The sequence below is a fragment of the Gossypium arboreum genome, chromosome 4, assembly GCF_025698485.1.
Source record: "Gossypium arboreum isolate Shixiya-1 chromosome 4, ASM2569848v2, whole genome shotgun sequence".
Lineage (NCBI taxonomy): Eukaryota > Viridiplantae > Streptophyta > Magnoliopsida > Malvales > Malvaceae > Gossypium > Gossypium arboreum.
The window spans coordinates 61,790,679-61,810,162 of NC_069073.1; the positions used below are offsets into that span (position 1 = coordinate 61,790,679).

The window sequence follows — 19,484 nt, forward strand, 5'->3', positions numbered from 1 at the left end:
CAACACATGCAAGATTCTATTTCTTATAAGACGTAACCTATCCATCGGAATTTAAAAATTCAAGCGGATTACAATCTCTTTTTAATCAATTCTTAACTTATGAATAATTTCTCATAATTCAATATTCTTACATTACACATTCAATTCCATACAACAATCAAAATCAACATATTTACATATTCAATTTACACAAACTTACCTGGATGATGTTTCGGATTTGAATTTCGACTATTCCAAAACCTTTTGTTTTCCACGGTCTACTTCCGAGATTGGTCTTTTCGAGTCTATATAAACAATTTAACTTATTAATCTATCACATTCATCAATTTCAGCCCGAAAATTCACTCTATGGTGAAATTACCTTTTTACCCCTAACTTTACACATTTTTACACTTTGGTCCCGAGGCTCGTAAAATGAAATGCATGCATTTTCTTGGTTACTTAAGCCTAGTAGAACATGTATTATACTTATACCAGCCTACATTTGCCTTCAAATCAAATTTTTAACCACCTAATTTACCATTTTTACAAGAAGGTCCTTTTAGTGTTTCCATGCAAAACTACTTGGTAAAAGATGCTAAACACACACCAAACTTTCATATTCCTCCATTAATCATCAAAATATAAGCATGAAACATATGGGTCAAGTTTCAAACATGAACCCTATCTCAAAATGATGGTAGAAATAGCTAAATCATACTTTAAAGACCTCAAAAACATAAAGAACATTAAAAATGGGGCTAGGACATACTTACAATCAAGCCAGAAAGTTGAAGAAAAACCCTAGCTATGGCTCCTTAAGAATTCCGACTAAGGGGGAGGAAGATGGACACAATTTTTTACTTATTTTCCCTTTTTATTCTTTAATTAACCAAATGACCAAAATGCCCTTTTTACTAAACTTTGAATTTTTATCCATGCATGCCCATTTTTGTCCAAAATTTTAGCACTTGGTCAAATTACTAATTAAGGGCCTCTAATTAATAATCCAACTCAATTCCATGCTAAAAGCTTCTAGAATTCAAGTTTTGCAACTTATTCAATTTAGTCTTTAAAAATAAATTGGGCATATTAGGTATAGAATTTCTTCATGAAATTTTCACACAAGCATACATTCACATCCTAGACCTCATAATAATCATAAAATAATTATTTCTACTTCAGATTTTTGGTCTCAAAACCACTGTTCCGACTAGGCCCTAAGTTAGGATGTTACACATGTTATCCTTCGGTTCCTAGGTAGCTTCTTCAATACCATGTCATTGCCAGAGAACTTTTACCAATGCTACTTTTTTATTTCTTAACTCTTTTGTTTCACGTGCCAGAATTTTGATCAGTTCCTCACTGTATGTTATATCAAGCTGAATCTTAACTTCTGTTGTAGAAATAACATGTGAAGGATCCGACCGATACCGTCGCAACATAGACACATGAAAGACATTATGAATTCGATCAAGTTCTGATGGTAATGCTAACTGATATGCAACAGGTCCAACTCTTTCAGTAATCTCATAAGGCGCGATGAATCGTGGACCCAATTTTCCTTTACAGCCAAATCGAAGAACTTTCTTCCAAGGTGATACTTTTAAAAATACCTTATCGCCGACCTAAAATTCTATCTCTTTTCATTTAAGATTGGCATAAGACTTTTGATGATCAAAGGCTGCTTTCAAACTGTCTAGAATTACTTTCACCTTTTTTTCAGTTTCACGAACTAAGTCAACTCTGTGTATCTTTTTCTCATTGAGCTTTGTACAATACAATGGAGTTCTACATTTACAACCATACAAAGCTTCATACGGTGTCATTTTAATACTGGACTGATAGTTGTTATTATAAGAAAATTCAACTAAAGGCAAATATTTTTCCCAGTTACCATCAAATTCAAGCACACAACACCGAAGCATATCTTCTAAAATCTGTATAACACATTCGAATTATCCATCAATCTGAGGATGGAATATGCTACAAAATATAACTGTGTACCCAAGACTTCTTGCAACTTGCTCCAAAATTGAGATGTAAACCGAGGATCTCTGTCTAAAATAATGGAGACAGGCACTCCATGCAATCTAACAATCTTAGAAACATATAATTCAGCTAATCTATCCAAAGAAAAATCCATACGTACTGGAATAAAGTGTGCATTATTTGTCAATCGATCAACAATTACCCAAATAGCATCTTTCTTCTTTGGAGACAAGGGTAATCCCATTACAAAGTTCATGGTACTTCTTTCCCATTTCCATTCTAGTATCGTAATTGGCTGTAATAATCCCAAAGGAAACTAATGTTCAGCTTTTACTTACTGACATATCAAACATTTAGATACAAATTCAGAAATATCTTGTTTCATTCTTGGCCACCAGTACATCTTTTTCATATCATTGTACATTTTATTACTACTAGGATGAATAGACATATTATCGTTATGAACTTCATGTAAAACCTTCTATACAAATTCTGAGTTCTTCGGTACACATATCCTGTCTCTGAATAACAAATAACCATCAAACTCAATCTAAAATTTTGAATCAGAATTTGACTCACATTGTACCCGTTTAGCCTGTAACTCATCATAACCCTTCTGAGCTTCACAGATCTATTGCAGAAATGTCGGCTTTGCTTTTAACTCAGCTATAATTGAACCATCATCTGACAATGACAACCAAGTATTCATCGCTCGCAAGGAAAATAAAGATTTTTTGCTTAGGGCATCAGCAACCATATTAGCAAATGGTAGTCAATAATAAGATCATAATCTTTCAATAATTCAAGCCATCTGTGTTGTCTTAAGTTCAAATCTTTTTGTAACAGGCCGATTTTGGGGCTAGTCAAAAAAGTTGTTTCGAAACTACTAACCCAAGGTCAAGGAAATTATTTTAAATATTATTTTATGTATTTTAATAAGATTAGATAAGTGCATGAAAATTTTGGTGAATTAATTTTAGCGATTGCTTGTTTAATTACAAAAAAGGACTAAATCGCATAAAATGAAAAAGTCTTATTTTATTAGATAAGGGTGACAATTAACTAAAGAACCTAAATTTGGGGGCCTTTAAAGAGCAATTAGACCCCCAATGCTTAGGCTAGCCTGCCATAGGAGACAAAAGAAAGAGAAATGGTCCAAATTAGGTGGGTTGGTGACCAATTTTAACTAGAATAAGAATAAAATAAAGAGTAAAAGATATCATCCTTTCCTCTTCTTCTTCATCACCAAAAATGAAGCCATTAGAGGGTTTTTGAGCTTCAAAATTTTTAGTCACTTAGTCTCTCTACAAGTAAGTGATTTTAATGAGTTTTCTTAATGATTTTTACATTTTTGAGACCTTGTGTCATGAGCTTTCTAATGGGGGGACTATTTTACAAAATAGTTGAAAGTCTAGGGCTTTTATATGAGAGCATTTAGGTTGTTTTATAAATTTTTGAGGAAGAATATGAGTCTTAGATGAGTCATAAACAACTTTTGTGAAGGGATTTCTCATGAAAACCCTAATAGGGACTATTTTGCATAAATTGTAAAATAGATGATAAATGTGTGAAATAGAGGAAATTTCAGATTGTTATAAGAGTAAAAAGGGTTTTTCTAGGTTTATAATAGGGAGAAATTTGATAAAAAAATTGACTTTCGAGCATAGGGGTAAAATGGTCATTTTGTGAAAGTCTAGGGGCAAAATAGTCATTTTGCCCAATTATGAAATTTTGAGTGTCTAAATTGATGTGCTGATGAAATAAATGAATTTTATTAATTTAGATCAAGAGAAGCGTGATTCAAGTTTTGATCGAGGTAAGAACAAAATTTACGAGGATTAAGCTCGTCTTCATCATTTTGTATCGAGGTAAGTACATATGTGAATAATGCGTTATTGAAGCTTACTTTGGAATATTTTGATAATATACATGTGTAATTGGCTCGTTGTTGTTATGTATCTAAATTCTCTTTGTTGCCATGGATGTATAAATGACATGTTATGTGAGTAAGTACATTGTGAGCAAGTACGATGCTATTCGGCTAGTTATGAAATCCCGTTGGACTTTAGACATAGCATAGGATACAAAGGGGTATGTTATAAAAATTATGTGGTCTAAACTCATGAGTTAAGTTTGAGTTCATGATATGAATGTTATAGGTATCATGGGTCCAGGTACTGGCTTCGTGTACAGACCCGTGAGTGGCTCAATGACCGAATGTTACATGGTAGCTATGGGGTCCAGGTCCTGACCTGATAAAAAGGCCCGTGCGTAGCTCAAATGTGAGTCTTTCATAGCATGAGGTAGCCTTAATTTCTTATATGGTAATTAGATGCAAATTCCCCACGATCTATATGTATTCCGAGAGTTCAACAGGTAACATTGAAGATTTAATTGGTGAAAACTTGATGAGGTATGTATACTGAACTTATGGATAGTACCTGGGTAAGGGACGAGATGCATTAAGTATACATGAATGAAAGAATGAGTAAGATAGAGATGTTAAAGGATTTATAACTTTCAAGCATGACAAGTTACTGTTTGACGAATATGATTTTCTTTTAATTACACTTTATTTGAATATATGTACTTACTAAGCTCCTATGCTTACCCTCATTTCTTTTCTTTCCTTATAGTACCGCCAAGCTAGCATCAGGAATCCAGTGACGTCTTAAAGCTTCGATCACACTATCACTTAAGACCTTGGTATAGCTAGTTTAATTGTTTTATTTTCTGGCATGTATAGGGACTCGAGTTTTTTGTTTATTATTTTGTTAGTTAGCCATAATGTGTTGGCTCATATGATAAAAATGATACTCATTTTGTATAGATCATGAATGTTGGCTAACACCAATTATTATTCAATGCAATGTTGTAAATTTCTAATGGTTGTGTTTGTTTTGGTTATGCATGTTATGTTCGTATTGATCTTGGTTGATCTTGTGTAGATAGGGGTATGTAAGGGTGGCAAAGAGGCTCGATAAATAGCCTTATTTTGTCCACACGAATAGACATACGGGCGTGTTTCTAGGCCGTGTGTGACACACAGTCAACCCCATGGGTGTGTTGGTCAGCCATGTGTCCCCTGCACATAAAAATTTCTAGTCAGTATGCATGGTAGTAAACACACAGGCAAAGACACTGTGACAGCCCTAAAGTGACCCTAGTTGGAAAGCGATTTCGGGACCGCTAAACCGAGTCACCAAATTATTTGAATATGATATCTATTGTCTAAAATATGTGATTATGAATGTGTGAAAGTTTTAAGCTTCGATTTAGTAAATTGCATGTGAAATTAGTCGATAGGACTTATGTGTGACACTTTTGAAATGTAATAGGTAAATCTATAAGGATCTATTAGTGCATGTAATCAAAGGGGTGGACTTGCATGTCAATTTCCCCCTTTTTATTTGCTAGTGGCCGGCCATGACAAAGGGGTGATGGGCAAAACATGTCATAAAACATGTTGTGCAATGGTGTATGCTAGGAAAAATATAATGAGTATGGGTAATAAAGAAATGGAAAAAAAAAAAAAGAATGGTGTGAGTGTTCCCCCCCCCCCATTACCGTGAGTTGAGGGAAAGAAGAAAAAAAAAAGTGTCCATCATTTTTCACTTCTTTTGGCTGAAAATTCTAAGGAAGAAAGAAAACAAGTTGTGTTCTTTGGTTCTTCTTGGCCGATTTGAGAGGAGGAAGAAAGAAGTGAAGCAATCGGTCATCTTAGGTCGATATCAAGGTAAGGAAGTTGATACTAGTTCTTGAAATCCTAGTTGATTTTGAGTGAGATATCAAGTTATTGTTGGTAACCCATGTTGAAATTGTGATTTTGGAATAAGTAAGGTTTTCGGCTATGGAGATTAATAAGGGTGATCGTTGTGTTTCATGCTAAATCTAGATGAACAATGGTAGTTTGTTTACATCTTGATGATTATGAGTTCCTTTCTTGGATCTACCCTAGATCCATGAAGTATATTTTTATTTGGTGTTGTTGGAAGTATCGGCCATGGTATATCCATAAGCATGATTTATGCTTATTGCATGATAGGTAAGATTTGTGTTTTGGATATATGTTTATATTTGGTTATGATCAACTTGTGATTCAGCTCTTGCACATATATATATATATATATATATATGTTTGCACATGATGTATTGGTATGACATATATACTATCTCAAGGTATATATTTACATATGATGATGTTTGGTTATGAAGTAAATGATTGATGCGTATTGAGTTACAATATGTAATGCATTAGTTAGTAAAATGTATGCCATTTATGTGTGGTATTAAGTATATAATTGGCCTCAACATAGACATGCATATTCGCCACATGAGGTGGATTGGTGTGCATGTATTCGGTTAGAGGCAAGCATATTGATGCCTTATCTTGGCTTAGATAATCGGCTAAAAGAGAGTGTGGACTATTGTGTTGAGTTAGATTCATGATTTCGTACTTATGTGACTTTAATGTCTAATGAATATATATGGGCTAAGCACCTTGAGTTCCTCTTTTTGATACTCAAATGATTAAATCAATTTATTTGTCAATTTAAGCTCAAGAGCAAAGGGGAACTAAATCCGATAAAGGGAAGGAAAAAGTGGTCGAATAGCCATCGAAATTGTTCGACAACATCCGAGGTAAGTTTTCGAGTAATGGAACTTAGATTATGATTTGATTAGATCACGTTTTAAGTAAATCAAATTCATGCTCTTTGTGTGTGGCTATTGAGCCGAAATTGCAAGTGTGATAAGTGCCTCGTGTTAGAGTTTTGCTAACGAAAATGAAATACGAATGTGTCATGATTTATTGATAAATGTGCATGGTTATTCGAATGATGTCCGGGCTAAGTCCCGAAGGCTTTGTGCTAATGACTAAATCCGGACTAAGATCCGAAGGCATTTGTGCGAGTTACTAATTCCGGGCTAAGCCCGAAGGCATTGTGCGAGTTACTAAATCCGGGTTAAGTCCCGAAGGCATTTGTGCGAGTTACTATAACCGGGCTATGTCCCGAAGGCATTTGAACGAATAGCTATATCCGGTTAAATTCCGAAGGTACGTGATTCGGGAATGATTGATCTTGCTGTAAAAATTTCAGTTAATACACTTGTAAAATCCCAACAATGAGGTATGTTTCGTATGTGCTTTGAATTAGTTGAGCCCTTACAAATAAGTATTCGCTCAGTTGATAAATGAGCTACCGGCCTTTGGCTAAGTTGATCTTTGTGTATGAATATAAGGGTTGGTAATGTGAAGTAAGTATGATATTGAGAATTTGTTCATATGAAATTATCTGTTTAGCTACATGAATGCTATACTTTGGTTGTGTTTAAATTCATGGCTCAAACTTACTAAGCACTAAATGCTTACTCCGTTTTCTTTGATTCTCTGTTTTATAGATTTTGGTTTGCCAGCTATCGGACTCGGGATTGTTGAAGTCGAAGTCGCCCACACTATCAAAGCCCCTTTATTTTTTTGGTACACTTTTGGTTGAACTTTGAAATGGCATGTATAGGACTACCTTTTTTGTTGTGGGTCATGTACCCTTCGATTTTGTGTAAATTTGGATAGCCATGCGAAAATGGCTTAGATATACTTTGATCATAGCATTATAATCGTTTTGTATGTTGTTTGTCGAGAGGTATGGAAATGTTGGTAACAGTTAGCCATGGGAATGGTCATTCATGATCACTTTTGGTATATGTATGACAAACTCTAGTTGATCCATGGAGGATCATGAAATAGGTAAAGTTTACCTTAAAAATAGATGCTGATAGCAGCAGTGACGTGAATGTGAAAAATCACTAAAAATAGTAGAAATGGAATTAAATAGTGAATAAATTATGTAATCGAACCTTGATGAATCTATTTTCATAGGAAAGTAACGAAACGATCATATGAACAGTATGTTAAGAGATATTTAAGTTTTCGTGAGACAGGGCCAGAACAGTTTCTGGATTCCCTGTTCCGACTTTGAAAATACATTATAAATTAACCAGAGATAATTAGAAGTCATGCCATATATGTAAAGATTCCTTTTTGAGTCTAGTTTCCTTAGAAGCAAGCGGCATAAGCATTGAAGCCCTGTACAAGGAGTTATCTAAGTCGCATTGTAGGAAGGTCAGTGTAGTCGAACCCTGTAATAGGGGAGACTTTAACTAATAAACTGTACTAATTGGCCCAACCAAAAATTCTAGAAAAATATCTGTAGATGGACATGTGAGTCTAGTTTCAGGGAAAAATTACGAAACTGATTTTCGAGTTTTGGAACTCAAGATATGATTTTTAAGGTGACAGTGACGCAGTCAGCCAACTGCCTGGAAATTTTTAAAATGGACTGTGAAAACGAGTGGTTTAAGCCCGTTAACCCCTCGTGTCCGACTCCGGCAGCGGTCTCGGGTACGGGGTGTTACAGACACGGCCATGTGTCTCAGCCATGTGAAGGGCACAGTCTAGCACACGGGCGTGTGCCTTGGCTGTGTAGCCCTTGAGGATTGCTAACTTCAGAAATAGAATGTCCAAGTTTTTGCACACCGGCTAAGACACGGGCATGTCATGGCCATGTGAAAGACACGGTTCATGGACACGGGCGTGTGTCAGGCCGTGTGAAAACCCCTTTAGGTTTGAATTAGAAAATAAATTCACACAGGTAAAGGACACAGGCGTCTCCAATGTGCTTAGGCCGTGTGGCTCAACACGACCATGCCTAAATGGTCACACGGGCGTGTTGCCCCTCTCACACGGGCGTGTGCCCCTATGTTAAGTGTTATTTTCAAAATTCTTTGAAGGACCCAGATTGATTCTGAATGGGTTCCAATGGATGTTTTGAGCCTCATAGGCTCTTATTAAGGAGTTTATAAAAAAAATTGAAAATGCTTTTAATTTAACCATCTTTTGGTGATATGAAAACATTTGTATGGATGAGTTCAAGTTAGGTAATGCTTCATATTCCATCTCGGTGTAGGGCACGGGTGTGGGGTGTTACACTTTTTGTGACATTAAGTACTTCAAACTTTTATGATCAATAAAGATGTGACATTTTTCACCAAATAGGTAATGCTACTAGATTTTTAGTGCAAAAACAATGGCTGCCAATTCAAGGTCATGTATCGGGTAACTTTTTTCATGTGGTTTTAGCTGTCTTGATACCTTATCTTGTATCAATACACAGCCTAAATCATTCAACGATGCATTACTGTAAATTATAAATTCCTTACCTGATTTAGGTTGAACTAACACAGGTGCTTTAGTCAAGAAAGCTTTTAATCTGTCAAAACTCTGCTGACATTTATCAAACCACTCTAATTTCACATCTTTTTTCAACAGATGAGTCATCGAGGAATCTATCATTGAGAATCGTTTAACAAACCTTTGATAATACCCAGCTAATCCCAAAAAACTTCTGACTTTCGAGACATTCTTCGGTGGCTTCCAATTAACAATATCTGAAATTTTGTTCGGATCCACCCTGATACCTTCAGCAGATACTATGTGTCCGAGAAAACCAACTTTCTGTAGTCAAAATTCACATTTACTAAATTTGGCATACAATTGTTTCTCAGGCAGAGTTTGCAACACTATTCTCAAATAATCAGCATGTTCATTTTTATCTTGGGAATATACTAGAATATCATTAATAAATACCATTACAAACCTGTCTAGATATGGTCTGAAGATTCTGTTCATCAAATCCATAAATACTGCAAGTGGATTTGTCAAACCAAACGACATCACAAGAAACTCATAATACCCGTACTTGGTTCTAAAAGCTATCTTTGGAACATCTAGTTCTTTCACCCGGACAGTGGCACCTTTCAACTGATCAAACAGATCGTCAATACGAGGCAATGGATACTTGTTCTTTATTGTGACTTTGTTAAGCTGCCTGTAATCAATACACAATCTAAATGATCCATCTTTCTTCTTTATAAACAAAACTAGTGCACCCTAAGGTGAAAACCTAGGTCGAGTAAAGCCTCTGTTAATGAATTCTTGCACATGTGCTTTCAATTCTTTCAATTCGGTAGGAGCCATTCTATAGGGTGCTATGGATATCGGTGTTGTCCCCAGAACAAGATCTATAAAGAACTCCACTTTCCTAACCGGTGGTAAACCAGGTAATTCCTTCGAAAATACATCAAGAAATTTACAAACAACCGGTACTAACTGAATCTTCTACTCAGATACTTTAGTATCTAATACTTATGCAAGATAGGCATCGTACCCTTTTTTGATATATTTCTATGCTGATATTGCTAAGATCACATTAGATATCCCATCCAATTTATCAGATTCAACATGGAGTAACTCACCATTTTAACACTTTAACTCAATTTATTTCTGTTTACAATTCACTACTGCATCATGCTGGGTTAGCCAATCCATTCCCAAAATCACATCAAATTCATCAAATGACAATAGCATCAAATCAGCCGAGAAAAAATAACCCTTTACCTCACCGTACAGTTTTTACAAATTTTATCCACCATAACATACTATCCCAATGGGTTTGAAACTTTAACCACAAATTCAGTGAATTCAATAGGTAAATTTTTAATAGACATTAAATTTGAGCATATGTATGAATGTGTAGAACCAAGATCAATCAAAGTAGTAATATCAATATTAGGAAGAGAAAATGTACCAGTAATGACATTTGGTGCAAAGGCATCTTTTCTAGCACGAATAGCATATGACCTTGCCGGTGCTCATACTTCAGATTTAATTGTTGAGTCTTTTGTAGCGCCTCAACTACCACTAACATTTTTGGGATGTCGGGGTGGTCTACCTCTCGAAGTGGGATTACTCAGCTTCAAAGTTTAATTAATATCTTTTTCAACCCTTTCTGGACAATCTTTGAGGAAATGATCAAGAGAACCACATTGGTAACAAGCTCCACTTTTCAAATGGCATTCTCGAAAATGAAATTTGTTGCAATATTTACATCTTGGTTTGGGATTACTGACACTTCCCACACTTGTTACAGATGGAGACAAAGATATCCGGTTAAAGCGTTGAGAACTCCGCTCTTTTCCAGAATACCTAACTGATGTGGTAAAACGATCATAATACTTCTTTGATTTCTTTGAAATAGATGATTGTGATTTGCCCATAAATCTTTTACCAAAAATTTAAGCTTCTTTCTCTGCTTGTTTCTTTTCTTTACTTAATTCCTCGGCTTTATGTGCTCGATCAGCCAAAACCACAAACTCCCTTAATTCAAGAATTCCAATCAACAGTTTGATATCTTCATTTAATCCCTCTTCGAAACGTTTACACATATCAGCTTCAGGTGAAACCTATTCTCTGGCATATTTGTTCAATCTAACAAATTCCTCGTTCATATTTAGAACTGTCATACTTCCCTATTTAAGCTCTAAACATTCTTTCTTTTTTTGATCTAGAAATCTCTGAGTAATGTACTTCTTTTTAAATTCAGTCTGGAAAAATTCCCAAGTAACATTTTCTCTCGGTACAATAGAAATCAGAGTATTCCACCAATGGTAGGTTGTGTCTTTTAATAAAGAAATTGCACATTTCAAACACTCAGCTGGTGTACATGATAATTTATCTAAAACTCTGATGGTATTTTTCAACCAAGACTCGACCCTCTCAAGATTATCATCGACATAAACCTAAATTCCTCTTCCCCATACTTACGGATTTTATCCATTGGAGGCTTACTAAATCTAACATGTTCAGCACCCTGTGGCATCTCTAGAACCGGTTGAGGAGCAGGTAGGGAGGTTGTTGTACAGTAGGATTTGTTCTCAAATATTCAGCGAACCACTTATTCATCATTTGAAAGAAGGCTTCTTTTACCTCGTCACTTCGGCCTTAGATAAGAGCCTTCTACTACTACTAGATGCAGCTCATTGAACGGAAGCTTGAATAGTGCTCTCATCTTCCTCGGATTCAGCTTTGGCTTGGTTGGATGACATTACTATATGAAAAACACATTTAAAAATGGTCAGGAGATATCACGCTATAATAATTTATATAATGCCATGTATAGCTAAACTTGTACTTGCTACGTTAGTCCGAGAATCAGCTAAATCATAACTCAGATACCAATAAATGTAACACCCCTAACCCGTATCCATTGACAGAACAGGGTTAAGAAGCATTACTGGAGTTTACAGAGTAATTTCATATAATTAATGTCATTTACTTTTCATACCCGAAACTAATCATATTATCCCTTAAATGGATCCTCGAGGTCCAATTTAAACATTAGAATCAAGTCGGGACTAAATCGGGATCTTAGAGAATTTTTCACGAAATTTCAAAAAAATTCTTATATACAGGGGTCACACACCTGTGTAAGTAGGCCGTGTAGCTCACACGGCCAAGTGACACGCCCATGTCTCAAGCCGTGTGGGCATTCGATGTGAGGCATACGATTGTGTCTCAGCCTCTGTCCTTACTCGTGTAACTCTATGACTTGTGTCACACGACCAGCCACACGCTTGTGTGCTAAGCCGTGTGGTCAATTTAATTTTCAAAAATTAAGTGCAGGATTCACACGACCAAGACACATGCCCGTGTTCTAGACCGTGCAGCCTACATGTCTGAGACACACGCCCGTGTCTCTGCCTGTGTGTCCAATTCTGAGCATTCTACTTCTCAATTTTAAGATGTAAGGGATACACGACCAAACCACATGCCCATGTGCCAGGCCATGTGTCACACACGGTCAAGACACACGCCCGTGTGGACAAAATAAGACTATTTCTTATCCTTATTTATCACCCAAATTTAATCTTCAACCTACAATAACATTTTCATACATTTGCCAACCAATTCAAGTCATATAAATCAAACAAACATCATTAGCATGTATGAAATAGCATCACACAATCATATGATCAAACTTACCTTCTTGTAATGATTTATATTTTACCCTAATTCATTTTAACCAAACCACATACATATAAGCTAAACATGATATATATACCCTTATAATAACATGCCAAAACAATCCATTTTTAGCCATTCCAATGGCTAAGTTACAAACAAGTATTTACATGCCAACATAGGCCAAGTTAACCTATACATGCCATTATATCAACACAAGATTACTTTTTATACCAAAACAAGCTAGAGGATAGTGTGATGATTCTCCAACCATTCTCCAACCTTAATGAGCTTTTGAAACACTATAAAATAAAGAAAATAAAACCTAGTAAGTATTTAATTTCTTAGTAAGTCCGTATAACAGAAAGTAAACTTACCAATCATATTCATTTAAATAAGCATAAAAATAACATGTTTTCCAACAAATTAGCAAATTTGCCCAAGCACATACATTCAAATAAATAAGTTAGTCAGATAATTTACATGTACATTAAGTAAGCATGGATGAGCTCATCATGCTACACTCTTTTCAGGTATTTCAGAAGTATTCGGGACATAACTCGTTAATCTCATAAGTTCTCATGTCTCCGTTGAATTATTGAAATATTGATGGATACTCAGGTAGTGCACACAAGGTGTATAAAACTGTAAATCGTCAATTCATAATTAGGGGTACCCATTAGGGCACTTAATCAAAGAGCACACTCTCGAGCCATACATCAGGATGCTCAGATGAGCCATGTAACAAGACACTTATTCGGAATAAACAGAAAACTCATAAGAGTTTTACTTAGGGAGCTCATAGAGTTTATCAGATAACTCCGAAGAGTTAATATCAGGGAGCACCGGATAAGGTAACAGGGAGTTCAAACGAGCCATGTCAGGAAGCCCATAAGAGGTTATATCAGGACGCTCATGTAGAGCTGCGTTTGTGTCCGCATTATATGCTGAATCACAACCGATCGAATCGTGTAACAAGATGATTACACAGAGCTGCGGTAGTGCACAACACATGCATGATCACTACTGATCAAGATGCTCACAAGAACTATTTATCAGGATACTCGAGATGGCTTTAACAAGATTGCTTGTCCGAGCTATATTCTATCTGCAACATATATAGTACCGCATGTAATATGGGAAATCACATATATCCATTGAATTTTATTATTCAAAAAAAACTTATTATTTTCCGGATATGATTGAACATATGGTTATTTCATTTATTTTTAACATTTATATAATTCATACAATCACATACCACATTCAATTCAAACATATAATTAAACACAATTTGGTTACACGAACTTACCTTGACACTTGTTTGTGTATGAAAATCTACTAATCTGAAACTTTTTATTTTCCTCGATCTAGCTTCGAATTTGAGTTTTCTAAATCTATATAAATGAATTTAATAATCAATTTATCACATTTCATATTCAATTGGATTCAATTTACACCTAGGCAAAATTATCATTTTGCCCCTAAACTTTTCATAAATTTCAATTTCATCCCTAGGCTCGGAAAATGAAATTTATGCAATTTAATCATTATTCCAAGCCTAACCGATTTTTACATGTCTTAATAATAGCTCATGAATTTCTTAAAAATCAGAATTTTTCTATGGGTTTTACAATTTTTCAATTTAGTCCCTAAATCACAATTTCATGAAATTCTCTTTGTAAAAGTTGTTTATCTATTAACAATCTTTCATTTTCTACCATAAATTTCAAAATTTCAGCATATTCATCCATGACAAATTTTCTATACTTTGATATATTTTCAAATTAATCTCCAAAATAGATAGATTAGACTATCCCGATCTCAAAAATATAAAATTACTAAAAACGAGACAAGAAAGCATGTTAATTAAGCTTGATTAGTTTCCTTTCTCTCTCCTAGGGTTTCCATGCAAATTTTGGGGATGAAGATGATATAAAATGATAATATTTCTATTTAATTATTTATCATCCATTAATTTAGTCATTGCCATTTTCTAATTTTTCATGGACAATTCATCAAAAATATCTACTAACTTTTCTTTAATGGTCTAATTACCATATAAGGACCTCAAGTTTTGAATTCCATAGCTATTTGATACTTATAGCTACTAGAACTCAACTTTTGCATTTATGTAGTTTGGTCCTTTTCGTAATTAAGCACATAATCGATAAAATTTTCTTATTAGAATTTTCATATAACATTCCTATCATAATATAGACCATGCAATAATATTAAAATAAATTTTCTTTCTGACTCCGATTTGTGGTCTCGAAATCACTATTTCGATTTCACTAAAATTGGGCTGTTACATATTCAGTGAACTGGTAAGTTAAAAAAGGGCAACTGTCATATATTGTGATAGTCAAAATGTCATACATCTCACCAAAGATCAAATGCATCACGAGAGAATGAAGCATATAGACATTTGTTATTATTTTGCTCAAGAGGTGATCATTCAAGGGGATATTCATATTTTTAAAATTGACATAGAACACAATTTGACCAACATGTTGACACAGAGCCTTCTAGTTTCAAAGTTTAAGCATTGCTTTGAGTTGGTAAGTATTAGAAAAAGAATCAGTTAAGCCCATAATAGGGCTCGACAGTGGAGTTGGTCCAAATACAAGTCAAGGTGGAGATTTTTTTGAAAAATGCCTCTTATTTTGACCAAATTTAAGTTTGACTTTTCTTCTCTTAGTTAAACTCTATTTTTAGTTTCCCACTTAAACTTTAATTAACCTAAAGTTGTTGTAATCATATATACTACGAATTTCAGCCTATAAATAGGCCTTAGTTACTTCATGTTTTAGGCAAAAAAAAATTATTTAGATTGAAAGAATTTTGTTCTCTGTTTCGAAGGGTTTTTCTTGTAAGGCTTCAAATTTTTCTTTTAATTCTCCCCATCTTTTGTACTCTACTTTATTATAGTGAAATCTCCTTTTACTCGTGACTTTTTATCCTCTCTTGAGGAGTTTTTCTACGTAAAATTTGCATGTTTGATCTTTTTAATTCTTATTTTATTCACTTTGTTCATTGCTTAACCAGATTTATCCCTACACAACTTGACATTAACTCAAAATTGATAATAAAGTCATGATAAATAATTGTAATATATTTAGTATTCTTAATATGATGTTTTTACGTGTTAAATTTCATTTTATTCACAATTTAATCTATTTTTCATTTTAATATTGTATATATTTCATATGTTATTATTTGTTAATTTTAAATTATAAATTTCATTTTTATTATATACTATTTTAAATTAACATCCGTATTTTGAATATAAAATTTTCACATACATTTTCGCATGATAGAATTTCTAATTATCCAATAATATTAACAGGCAATTAATTTGTGAGACCTTAGTGAAGGCGGAGTATGCCTTTCAGGTAAAAAAACCGATAGTTATTTAGTAATTATTTTTAATTTTTAACCTTAGAAGTAATAAATTGTAACTTAGGGCCCGTTTGTTTACCAGGAGGTTTTAAGATGTTTGGAAGCTTGAAAAGATTTTACATTTGGAAAATATTTTCCTAAGAGATGGGTAAAATCAACGCGTTTTATGGAAAATGTCTTACAGATTTTTTTTCCGGTAAGACATTTTCCTAGAGACGGGTAAAAATCCTTTTCCCTTCCTTCTGTTCTTTATCTTCTTTCTCTCTTTCTGCAAATCTCATTCCTCTCTTTCTCTCTTTCTCAGGCAAAGGCAAATCTCATTCCTCTTCTCAAGGTCTTGGCTTAAGGTATGGCATCTTCTTTTTAAAGCTATTGTTTTTTCTTCTTGTTCTTTATTTGTCCGTATTTTTACCGACTGTCTGGTAGTACCGCTGTCGCCACCATTTGTAGGTTTCATTTCAAGCTCAGCTCTTGCTGTTTCGTTTTTCTTAATTTCGGGATATGGGTAAGCTTGATTCTTCATTACTTCTTCATTCCATTGTTAATGATGGAATGAACCTTTCTAGTTTCCACTATTCTTTTGCTCGTTATTTTAAAATCGTTTCTAATCACATGGAAACTTTAAATGAGAGTTCAATGTCTTTTAGGCAAAACCCAAAGACTTATCATCACTTCAATAATGTTGATGATGCTTTGACTTTGTTTAATGAAATGATTGAGCAGCACCCAAAGCGTTCCATTGTTGAATTCACTAAATTATTAGTAGCCCTGGTTAGAATGAGACGTTATGCCACTGTTGTTTCTCTGTATAGCCAAATGGAATTGTTGGGAGTTTCCCATAACGATTATTTTTTCAACATCTTGATTAATTGCTTTTGTCAACTTGGTGGAATTGATTCTGGGTTTTCTGTTTTGGTCAAAATGCTGAAGCTAGGTGTTAAACCTGATGTTGTAACTTTTTCCACTTTGATTAAAGGACTTTGTAAACGAAGTAAGATTTCTCAGGCGGTGAGTTTGTTTGATGAAATGGTTGAAGAAGGATATCAACCTAATTTAATTATTTACACTACAATACTGAATGGGTTGTTTTATACCAGGAATATTGATTGAGTTGTTAGGTTTCTAAGGATGATGGAAGAAAAAGGTTTTGAACTCGATTTGTAGTAAATAGCACTTTCCTTAACTATCTTTGTAAGAAGTGCTTGCTAAAGGAGGCTCATGATCTCTTCTTCGAAATGAGCAAGCAAGGCATTAATCCCAATGTCATCACATATACTACATTAATCGATACACTTTACAAGAAAGGAGTGGTTTCTAAAGCTAAAGATATCCTTGGCACAATGAAAAAGCTAGGCATTGAGCCTAATGTTGCTAAAGGTATGATTGTTTGCCTAATAGATGTTGTTATAATGTAATGATCCAGGGATTTCTTCAAAACAATTATACCTGAAAGGCTACAGAACTTCTTATAGAAATGGTCGGTGAGGGCTTTTTTAGAGGTTTGTGCACTGCCACCTTATTTTTAGGTCTCGTCTTATATGGTAAATCAATCTTGACATGACTCTCACTTGTAAATTTGAATCAATTTGCTTATAAACAACTATACTGATGTGATAAGAATTTCTGGAAATTAGAATGAATCATAATGTCTATTTTCAGTTTAGTTGATGATGTACTTCAAAGATTAAGGATGAATGAAACAAATTTTATACACCGTTTTTCACTTCTCAGACCCATGAAAAGCTATTTTGGGACATAATATTTTTCATCTAAAGTCAAGCTTCGAATTTCATACAAATTTAGTCTAAGTTTTGCTTATTTATTGCAGAAAACTACATATTGTTGTTGGTAATGGCTGATTAATATATCATCCCTTGATTTGTAATGCTCATCTACATTAAAACACACTATTTTGACTTACATATCTATCTACTATGAGCAAATTCGGTAACACCCTGGGCTCTACGTCAAAGGTTTAACTTTGCAAGCTGCCTTAATCTGATGTATCAGACATATAAACAGCAAGAACCACAATTATATCAAACTTTGCAACTTCTTAATTACCATTCTTGCTTGATGTCTGTTCCAAATCGATCTTTTCTTGCCATGACCGCTTCATGGTATTTAAGTTTGATATTAGTATTTAAGTTTAGAGGTAGACATGATTGTCTAGTCTTGATTGTTGTCACTCTGAGATTGATGCCTTGCACCATACCGGACAATCACTTTTGAAACAAATGAAATATCTAATCACCCTTGTTAGGCGTGTAACTATGTGCAGCGCTAATATTAGAGTATAAGGCTCCTGAAAAACATCATCGACTTTCATTTTCTGCTAGCAGACTCGTATGTGGCTTAACGAAGTCCACCTATGTTCGCTACTAGTCTTACAATAAATACAAGAGTGGTTGTTATTATGTTTTTATTTCTCAGGTTGGAGTTGGACCTGTGTTTTACTTAAGAATTACTCTGAAACACAAATGAATGGTTGCTTTGATGCAGGGATCTCTTTCATCGACCTTTCTTATTGAGAACCAGAACAACTTCGTGGCAATGAGGACACTGAAGAATCATCTAGATAAGACAAAGAGCCTTCCATTCGTGAAGCATATCGCGGATTTCCATTTGCTGTTGTTTCTAGCCATGTCTCATGGCCTTGGTTCCGATGTTCTAACACTAGTAGCATGTGTTAGCACAGAGACAACTGTGACAGCCCTAATTTGACCCTAGTCGGAATGTGGTTTCGGGACCACAAAACCGAGTCATAAAATTTAGTTAAAATTTTAATTGCATATCTTATATGTGTGATAGTACTTGTATAAAAATTTGATGTTTTAATTTTATCTTAGAAATGTGAATTTTGCTTGAAAGGATCTAGTTGAGAGACTTAGAAAATTATGATAGGTAAATAAGTAAGGACCAAATAGTATTAAAATAGGAAAGTTTGGGTTTGCATGTCAAAGTGCCCAATTCATGTTAAGTGGCCAGCCAAGCATGGTTCCATTCCTCCAAGTTTATGTTGTTTATTATTTAATATTGGTAAGTAAATTAAAATAAATTAAAAAAGGAATTAAAAGGAAAAGATGAATAAAATAAGGAGGGAAGAGGAGTGTTCATCTTTTTTTCTTTGGCTATTGCCGTGAGTGAGGAGAAGGAAGGGAGATTTGGTTATTTGATTTTGGCTTGGAAGATGGCTAGAATGAGGTATGTATTGAATGATTCTTGAAAATCTATGCATGTTTGAGATGGTTAG

The 19,484-nt window shown here is 34.4% G+C and overlaps 1 protein-coding gene across 1 annotated transcript; it reads left to right on the forward strand.

Annotated features, from left to right (window-relative positions):
• Nucleotides 1–16,732: 16,732 nt before the first annotated feature.
• On the forward strand, nucleotides 16,733–18,955 carry LOC108459182 (pentatricopeptide repeat-containing protein At1g06580-like). The gene is made up of 4 exons (XM_017758538.1): nucleotides 16,733–17,239; nucleotides 17,431–17,608; nucleotides 18,513–18,577; nucleotides 18,734–18,955. The coding sequence occupies exons 1-4, from the start codon at nucleotides 16,733–16,735 to the stop codon at nucleotides 18,953–18,955; spliced, it is 972 nt and encodes a 323-aa protein (XP_017614027.1).
• The last annotated feature ends 529 nt before the right edge of the window (nucleotides 18,956–19,484 follow it).

Excerpts from the sequence above, each read along its gene's own strand:
- LOC108459182 (XM_017758538.1), top strand. The coding sequence starts at position 16,733 with ATGGGTAAGCTTGATTCTTCATTACTTCTTCATTCCATTGTTAATGAT. Across the intron at positions 17,609-18,512 it reads TGAGCCTAATGTTGCTAAAG|CGCTAATATTAGAGTATAAG; the intron begins GTATGATTGTTT and ends AACTATGTGCAG. Across the intron at positions 18,578-18,733 it reads CATTTTCTGCTAGCAGACTC|GGATCTCTTTCATCGACCTT; the intron begins GTATGTGGCTTA and ends GCTTTGATGCAG.